The sequence below is a fragment of the Macaca mulatta genome, chromosome 14 (assembly GCF_049350105.2).
Source record: "Macaca mulatta isolate MMU2019108-1 chromosome 14, T2T-MMU8v2.0, whole genome shotgun sequence".
NCBI classification, from domain to species: Eukaryota; Metazoa; Chordata; class Mammalia; order Primates; family Cercopithecidae; genus Macaca; species Macaca mulatta.
Genome location: NC_133419.1, coordinates 42568969 through 42579120, shown reverse-complemented (window position 1 = coordinate 42579120; position 10152 = coordinate 42568969). Strand labels below are relative to the sequence as shown.

Sequence of the window (10152 nt, the reverse complement as noted above, 5' to 3'; positions counted from 1 at the left end):
CAGTAAAGAGAAAATTGTTCTTGCTATATTAAAATGGGAGAAAGGATTTGCAGAGTTCAAGGATGGTATGCTCTAGCTCTATATGTACTGAGCTATTGATCATTCCTTTTCCTTTTTGCCTTGAAAAAATCATTTTAATAAAATCAAAAATTTTCATTCTATAGTTCAATGATTTCACTATCCTTTATGAACAAAAACAGCAAGAATCCTCTAAAGAATAAAGAAAATTGAGTCAAATTTTATGTTTTCCTAGATATTCACAGACTATTTCACGCCATAATAGAAAAAATAATTTTTCCATGAGAAGTCAAGAGACCTGTATTATTATAATAGTTCAAACTTTTAAAAATTAACATGTACAAAACACCACAGTATAAGTTTTGTGGGAAGGATAGATGAAGATAGTGGTTCAGTTTCCTTTGCGTAAAGCAAGTGAACTTGGTTGATTTAACTTAAAATTTCTATTGGCACTTAATAACTGCAAATTCTAATTTAGGGCTCAACATGTGGCCTTGCCATTTAAAAGAGCTATCAGCCTTAATAGCTAACACCAATTCTTTTATTTCAGTGTATTATATAGGAGAAACAAAAAATGCTATAAAATTCATGTTCGTAATAAACAACGTTAAGGTTTATGACTATGCATTGTACAGAATTACCTCCTAATATTTTTACATCTGAAGTAGACCTTTTGTAAGTACAGTACTTACTTTTTTTTTTATACATTCATACTTGCCTTGGCAGTTTCACATCTGTATAAATCTTATGATCAAGCTCTAGTACACAAGATTAACACTACTTATGAAATATGGACAAATATATTACTACTCATTATAACCCATCCAGATTATTAAACTCATTCAATTACTACAAAGATCTTTACAGAGCTGAATTTAATATACAATAGAACATCACTGCCCTCTGATGGTATCAGTAACATATAATTTTAAATTCAGCAAACAAAAAAAACCTTTTATCATAATGTAAAACATGGTATGTTAATTTTACAAGCTACATAAATAAAAATGAATTAGAAAAAATTTAACATCTGCCTAAGAAGATTCATTACTTAGTAAGTTATAAAGCTTTACAGTGCTCCTTCACATCAGCCCTTCAAATGATTTTTTCAAGATTCTCCCTGATGATCAGTTTAAAGGCACTAAGTCCGTAAGTTTCATCAAACGTCCTCATATATAGTGAAATAAAAACAGATGTAAGGCGACGCAGCACAAATATAAGTAGTTAGATCATATTACAAAGGATGAAAAGACAACTGCAAATTTTAATCTTAGAGGTATATGCAGAATTTTTACATGCAATGTATGTATATTCACTATTTAGTTCCATTTTTTAATTACTAAGAAAAATAGCAAATCGCCCACTAACGGCAGAAGAGCAAATGTAGAAAAATTAGTATTTAATGAAAAGTGTAGCCATTTTCTAAGCTTGAAAATCAAAGTTTTTTAGCATTGCACTTAAGGGCAATAATATTACAAAGTCTGAATCTTCATTTATTCAAAGAGAAGAAATTAAATTGATGAAGTCTACTTGATTGCAGATAATAAAGTTATTGGCAGTAGATTCTTCTACTCATGTTATGCTTTATGAAACTGTCCACTAGAAAAGATAAAAAAGAGACAGAAAAGTACATTTTACTTAAAGTTACATAATGGTATTTTATTGAACAAACAGGTAAAAAGAGGAATATGGGACACAGAAATGCAAAATGATTTTTCTGAATAGCAGCTATTCATAAAATTTTACATTACAGTCCAAAGCCTGAAATAAGGTGATAGTTTAAAAGTATAAAGAAGACAAAATATCTGGTCAGATCAGTGAGTAGTAGCAGGATAGCTCTCTCCCACTGTCTTGCCTGTAGTTTTCAGGAACAACTGTAAATGTGCTGGGAATGTAACATCCTGGGATAGCAAGTGAATGGCCAGAATAGCTCAAGCTCTATTCCAGTCCCTCCCTAAGAACAGGATGTCCTTTAGTGCTTTAGCCCAAGGAGTCATGTAGTACCTCCCCTTCTAACCCCCAGGTCATAAAACCCAGGGCACTCATCTGAGGTTCAAGTGGGGCACACACAGATGCCATCAACCCCAGGCAGTTTTCCTTGGGAGACAAGCTTATAATGAATCCTAGGCTTCTGTTGTCCCTTGTTGCCAATCTGTAAGTAATAAACTCACTCCATGTTAAATGTTTTTGGGTTTGTTTTGGGGTTGTTTTTTTTTTTTTTTTTTTTTTTTTGAGACAGGGTCTCACTCTATCGCCCAGGCTGGGGTGAGGTGGGAATGGCTCACTGCAACCTCAACCTCCCAGGCTCAAGTCATTCTCCCACCTCAGCCTCCTGAGTAGCTAGGACCACAGGCACATGCCACCACACCTAATTTATTTTTTATTTTTGTAGAGACAGGGTCTTGCTATGTTACCCAGGCTGGTCTCTTAACTCCTGGCCTCAAGTGATCATCCCATCTTCTCAGCCTCCCAAAGCCTCCCCCTCTCAGCTGAGATTACAGGTGTGAGTGACTATGCTTGGCCTCTTCATGTAAATGTTACATGCATGGGTATTCTGTCCACTGGACTCTGCAGTTGGTAACCACTGCACAGTGAACCTGCTATTCGGTAGCAAGATCCTAAATATCTAATAATCAGTAAAGGAACACAAAATAAAACACCACAAAACAAAAATTTAAAAATCCTTGTTTGGGCCAGGGAGTCAAGAAATGGCAGAAACCATTAAAAAATGGTTTGGCAAGGTCTTTTCCTTGCTTGAGTTGAGAAAATATTCCATTGCTCCTTTGTTTAATCAAGTCTATTAAATCTGTGATAGGTCCTGAAGAGCCACTGGGATAGAACTAGAGATATTTAGCAATCTCTTGATAGTGTTTTCCAAGTACATCCAAGGAATATTATTGGGTGTTATACATATATATAAAATCTATGTTTAAATAAATTTTCAAAATTAAAGATTAATCCAAGTAAACTTTCCTTCGTTGTACAATTTCTTAGAGGCCATAATTTTGTGCCTTTTTTAATCTCTAAGAAGGGGATAAAGTCTACAATATACAATTTAGCATTTTTAAACATTTATTCCCATGGGACTCTATCTTCCAAAACATCTTTCTTAGGACAAGTGTTATAAACGCTAGGATAGTGATTCTCAATCTGGGTTCACAGTAGATTTCCTTGTGAAGCTTAAAACACTCCTGATGGCTAAACCCCACTCTCGGAGACTCTGACTGGTGTGAAGTGGAGCTCAATGAACAATCCTTTCTGAAAGCTGCCTATGAGACTCCAACATGCAGCTAAGGTTGAAAGCCATTGTACTAGAGGTCCGCCCTTACTCCTGTGCTGCTATATCCTGTACTGATAGTACTTTGCATCCTAATGCCATCATTACATTGACTTCTTCAGGTAAGAAGTCAGAAGACAGCATTACCCATGCTAATTACCCTGGAAAGATGCAGCACTCTACCTAAGGAAGAGTCTTCCTAACCTTCCTACCTTAGGAAGACTCTACCTATGCTTCAGGCCAGCCGATGAAATGAGCCAGTGGTTACCAACTTCAGAGTCCAAAGGACAGAATACCCATGCATGTAACATTTACATGAAGAGGCCAAGCATAGTCACTCACACCTGTAATCTTGGCTGAGAGGGGGAGGCTTTGGGAGGCTGAGAAGATGGGATGATCACTTGAGGCCAGGAGTTAAGAGACCAGCCTGGACAACATAGCAAGACCCTGTCTCTACAAAAATAAAAAAATTAATTAGGTGTGGTGGCATGTGCCTGTGCCTGTGGTCCTAGCTACTCAGGAGGCTGAGGTGGGAGAATGACTTGAGCCTAGAAGGTTGAGGCTGCAGTGAGCCATTCCCATCTCACCCCAGCCTGGGCGATAGAGTGAGCCCTTAAAGGACCACAGGCCAAGAGTTTTGAGGGTTAAGTACTTTTGCCTTGTACTTTTCCCTTCTGTTATCCTTGAGCCTTCCAGAATTTTGATTTTCGCTTGATGCTCTTGACATGTTGTGCATGTGTAAAGCAGAATGAAGCATGCCCCTTGAAGCCAGTGTGTTAGTGATAGGTGATGAGGAATATTCCAAGGAAAAATTGCTCACAGTGGACAACAGCAGTGGCTAATGACAGTGAGCCACTGGAAAAAATCCTCCTGCCACTATCTAGTTTCATGGTCCTGAAGGTAATTTTTACTAAGGGAGTTTGAGAGATTTCTTCCAAGAACAGTACATAAAGAAAAACAGGAACTAAATTTAACATTGGGTATGTTTTACATTTTACATTTTGAGCACTTTTGAAGGGATAATAAAGGGGCTTTTTTTTTTTTAACGTATAGACTTCAGAATGTAAGAAGCTTCAAGTTTAAGAAAGCCTCTTTCTTTCTTACAGTTTAAAAGCTGATATTAATTTCATTAGGTTAGAACTTGTGAAATAAGTGTCTTCTCAATTATGATTAAGTGTTGATTAAAGTATCCTCCTATAACATTATATATGACTTTAACTTAATACCTTCACCACTTCTACTGTGAAATAGTGGATCTCAACATTATTTCCAGTCCTACAATGTAATTTTTGTAATTTTGTGTTTGTTTTTGAGAACCCTATATGAAGTAAACCTAGTGAAACAGCACTTTATCTCAACAGAATATTCAAAGAATCTATATTTCTGATAAAGAATTGACCTTGTTATCACCCAACTGTTTTACTTTACACTAGACCTATTCTGTTCTATTATGGAATTATAAAAAGCATAAGCAAAATGGTCAGACTTATTTATCTTATATTGAAACTAATTACCTTATACATTGCTAAAAGGTCACCATGAAAAAACAAACTTTATTAAAAAAATTTCATTCATTAAATGGTATTAGATGAAGTAACTTACAATAGTAAAACACACAGACACACATTCTTATTTCTGTGATATTCTTGAGCCAAAATAAACTGCTCACGGTGTTCATAAGCTGCCTGACCCCCAAGTTAGGAGAGTATCTACACGTAGGCAAGTATATGAGTAAATGTACATGTGTAGGTATGTGCGTGTGTGTGTAGTTTTGAGAAGAAAAAAAAATGAATCTGTTGAAAAGTACTCACAAATCCTTGACAAGTTAAATATAAATGACTGAAATTAAAGACATTTTCACAAATAAACTTCTATATTTACTTTAAAAAATGGACTAAGAATAAATTCTTAATATCTGAACCATTATTTTCCTGAGCTTTATGTAATTTTAAAGGATTTTAAAAATAAATCCTTTAAAGTCCTGCTAGACTGTAAAGACTCCAGCATTCACAGACTCTGCTTAACTTGTCCACCATTATATTCCCAGTGTCTAGTTCTGTGATCCATACCTTGGGAGGTATGTGTACGATACCCACACCTGTATGCATTCTGTGATCCAAATTAACATTTACGTAACTATAATAAAGGGTGGCAATGGAAAGATCAAAGATTCCAAATCAATGGGTAAAAGAGCTCAGAATTTATAGTGTAATCCAATTTAATAAGGTATGTAAATGAAGGTTAGAAATTATGTCTATCAAAATGATACTTAGATGACTTTTATACTTCTTTATACTTTTCCATATTGCTTGAATTTTTGAATTATTTAAGATTAGTAGTAAGCATAAGAGTATTAAAATATAGCATTAAAATAATAAATCTATTATTTTATTTTGGGGAAAAAAGCTAATTGATTACAATAAATGTTAAAATAAATCGATATAACTTCCAATATTTACTACTCATGATTTTACACTATTTCAAAATTTTCTGATAATACATTTCAGGAGAAAATTATTGAATGGATTGCTACTTAAGTTTTTTAAAATGCCAGTTAAGTTAAGCACAAGAAAATTTTAATACTTACCCTAAGTCCCCCTTCTGGTGGGGGCCCAGATGTAGCAATTTGTTTTTCTATTTTTTCCTTTTTCTTTCTCTTTTCTTGCACAGATTGAACATCCAAAATTCCCCGAGATGCAGCCTTGAAGAAATTTGGTAAGAAATACAGAAAGACAACAAAAATCTGTCCAGTGTGCAAAACATATTTTTGTCTATCTTTGCTTTCTAGGTTTTTCTTTGGGGGTAGGGAGTTGGTTTATTTTTGGTAACAAAGGAGTATTTCTACAACAGCCTTACATAAAACATCATTTCTTCACTGGGTATTTTGTAACTGTACAAATTTTCCCCTAAACTTGCTTCACATCTGTATTTTACAATGCACAGCCATTTTAAAAGGAAGGATGTTACTAAAAGAGTATCTGAATTTAGAGAAGATATGATAGTTTTCATATATTAAATAATATAAATATATTAATGCAACTCATACAAACAAGGAAATCATTTTGAAAATAATTACCTTTAAAGGTAAATTTTTGGGATATCAAAGGCCATTTGCGTTAGAGAATTTAACTATGGACATCTATGAAGAATAAAGTACAAAATTATCTAAGTAGGCAAAACTTGATCTTTAATCTTACCTCTTTTTGTCTTCTCTCTGCAGCCTCTGCAAGCTTTGCTCTTTTCTCTTCCTAAGGAAATGCGTAAAAATATGTATTAAATAACAAACATTATTGTGAATAAATTATAAACATTTATTTCATAGGTACTATAACAGTTCACAAAAATATTCAGTACTGGCCCTAAATGTCCCACAAAGAATGCCGCTACTCAACTTTCTGAATTTTATTCTCCTAATCAATACACCTTCAAATCAGCACATGCTAAAACAGATACAAGGTTTGCCTATATAATCATTTCTTTACTCTTTTTTTTTTTTTTTTTTTTTTAAATCAAAAGGCCTACAAGCTAGTCAGGGCAATAATAAAACAAATAATGTTTACAAATACAAGAAGGAAAATACATGGTTTGATACTGCTAGTTAAAATGGAGTCTGAAGTAACCCTGTGTTTTTAGCAAAAGTTAATGCATAAGTGGGCTAATCTCAGTGTGCAGGAGAGACGGATTGGAGTAATTTCATGACAGGTATTGTTCCATATCAGAAAACAGTGAATGTTATTTTTCTAGACCATGTACTACTTATTAAAACCCTTTTTCTAGGTGCTGGGATACAGCAGTGTAAAAACATAGATAAATGTCACCTCCCAAATGAAACAAATTTCAATTGCGGGCACACAGACAAATATAACAAAGTAAGTAAATGCCTCTCAGATGGTATGGCAGATAAGTAATGGGAGAATGGGTAGGTGGTATTGTGGGGAATATATTTTGTTTAACGTGGTCAGTAAAAGCTTCACTAATAAAGTGACATCCAAGCAGCGAGCCGTGTGGTTATCATGAGGGTATCAAGAGGGTATAGCATGAGGATGGGGGAGGGCTTAACCAATCTGACATGTTATATTTTATCAACAGCCAGAACAACAAAATCAACATAATTTAAAACAACAGCAACAACAAAGAGAAGCTGAACTTTCCCACATCAAATTTATAAGTACTAAATTTTTAGTATCTATAATAGCTGAAGAGTTAATGTACTTTCCTAAATACTTCATTTTCTTCAACTAATGTTTAGTTAGAGAAGAGAAACAGGTTTATGTTAACTCCCTGTAAGGAGTACTAACGTAAAGATATTGTTAACAGAAAGCTACAAAAAGTGTACATGTTATTGTACCACACACCCACTAGTTACATTTGAATTTCAGATAAGCAATGAGTAATGTTTTTGTAGAACTAGATCCCTAATATTGCACAGCACAAAACTATATTATAAATGTATTACTTGTATATCTCAAATTCAAATGTAACTGGGTGTCCAGCATTTTTGTCAAATACGACAACATTACAAATTGGACACTCTGTACTACATATTCTTTTAAAGGGAGAACGTAAAATAATCAGATAAATACTAAAAAGAAATCATTAAAATAACATATCCGATAAAGCTCAGGCGTATAAGCGACTTTCTGAGCACCTTCTGTTAAAAGATGGTAGACACAGTTGAAAATGCACTTCTCCTAGACGACTAAAGAGCTCCCGGTGAAAGCAATGTCTTTTTGCGCCGAATTCCATCTACCGCATCCCCTAGAATGTCCCACGCGCAACGCCCTCTGCGTGCGCCGGCGCCCTACGAATTCCCGGTGCAGCCCAACTCAGTGGAAGGTAAAAGACGCCACAGCCGCCTTTGGACAATTTTTTGTTACAAAAGTGGAGATCTACACGGAGGCAGCGGCCTAGGTCGCTCTGACAGGACCCAGCGACCCTCCTGACCCGTCCACCCGTCCTCGCCAGCAGGGTCCCCCTCGCGGGCTCTCGACCTGCGCCCCTAGGTCCAACGGCCCGGCCCGCCCCGCAGCCCGAGGACAGGTGCTCAAGGCGCAGCCCGGCGGACGCAGGGACCTGTTTTACTCACCAGGTCCGGCGTGGGAGGCGCGGACTCCCCGGGACAAGGAAAACACAGCCCCATAGGGACAACAACTGGGGAACCCTGACCGGGCTCCCCCCAGGCCAGGAGGCGCTAACTGCGCGGTCGGAAGCGCGTCCCTGGTCCTCCGCGCTTGCCCCGCCCCCACCACCGTCCACTGGCTCGGCTCCACCCCTGCGACAACGCCCCGCCCCCACTCCGCGGCTCCGCCCCGCCCCCACCCCGCGGCTCCGCCCCGTCTCGCCTCTCTGCGGCAACGCCCTCCTATTCTCGCGACACCGCCCCCCTCTTCTCGCGACACCGCCCCCCTCTTCTCGCGACACCAACCAGTCCCCACAGCTCAGCTGCGTCCCCATAAGGCATTGCCCCTTCCTCACCCACGGCTCCGCGTAGCCCCGCCACGAGAGCGCAGGGCTTGTGGCCAAAGCCTAGGTTCCAGGAAGCACCTGCTGTGGGTAGCAACGCAGGGAAGGGATGGAAAAGCTTCGCTACGGTTCCAAAGCTCTTCCTGCTAGCCTTGCCTTACCATTTACAAATGAGTAAGTGGCACAACTCTGGGTAGTTCATGCTACCTTTTTTATGAGATGGGACTCTGGTATCCTAGAAATTAAAGCCCAAATTCCAAGTCAACATCAGTACCCTTTGCTCCCTTAGTGACAATGCTGTACCAGAACAGAGGGCAGAATATAAAATCCATTATTATGACGATGAATCTAGCGTCATAAATGTGGCATTAGTTGAGATTTCCACTAGTTTCTGGTATTTAGGAGTCACTTATCACTCCGAGAGAAATAATAAAGTTTCATCTATTGAGAAATATTTTAATAACATTCTTCTCAAATTTTAATAAGTATGAGAATCACCTGGGCAACTAGTTAAAATTTACATGCTGATTTAGTGAGTATAAGGTGGGACCTGAGATTCAGTTCCAGTAAACCCACAGGTGATACTGAAGTTACTGACCTCGTCCCCACACAAATGCTTTTATTTTATTTTATTTTATTTTTGCATTCTATTAGTTATTTCTGCTTATTGGAAAATTTTGAAACATTACAAAAAGGTAGGATGTATAGTGACAGCATCTCAAAACCATTGTCAACTTTTTGATACATATTCTTACTGGTTAATTTTTTATAGATATATAATTTACATATAATATTATGCACTTATTTTGATTGTAGAGTTCACTTGGTTTTAACAAACATGTGATCACCACATTCAAGATATGTAAGTTTTCCATCATCCAAAAATCTATTATACTCAATCCCATTCAATACTCTATCCTATACCTAGATCCAGGAAACTATTAATTTGTTTAATACCACTTTAGTCTTTAAGTTTTGCATAAATAATATCACTATAGTCTTTAAGTTTTACATAAATGAAATATACGATATGTTTTGCAAAAGCCATAATGTTTTTTAAATTCTTCCATATTATAGAAGGAAATGGTAGTTTATTCCTTAAATAATAGGGGATGATGCTTTTTTAAAACTATTATTCGATTGCATGGGCGCTTTCTAAGGGTAAATAAAAATCTGTGAAGGTTCTCTGTTGCAAAAAGAGAAAGATAACTACCCACCTCCTCTTTAGCATTGTGTTTAGAAAACTTGAAATTGTAAGCTCTATCTCTGTCTCACTGAAATGTATGGAAAAAAAAAAAAAAAAAAAAAAAAAAAAAGCAGGCCAGGCTCAGTGACTCACGCCTGTACTTTCGGAGGCCAAGGTGGTTGGATCATCTGAGGTCAGGAGTTCAAGG

The 10152-nt window shown here is 37.0% G+C and overlaps 1 protein-coding gene across 1 annotated transcript; it reads right to left on the bottom strand.

The window, feature by feature from the left end:
* Positions 1–617: 617 nt before the first annotated feature.
* Positions 618–8530, bottom strand: SVIP (small VCP interacting protein). Its single transcript, NM_001261697.1, is given in 4 exon segments — positions 618–1617; positions 5883–5996; positions 6493–6543; positions 8382–8530. Coding segments are annotated over 4 exon segments (234 nt in total). The 5' UTR covers positions 8436–8530; the 3' UTR covers positions 618–1602.
* Positions 8531–10152: the final 1622 nt, after the last annotated feature.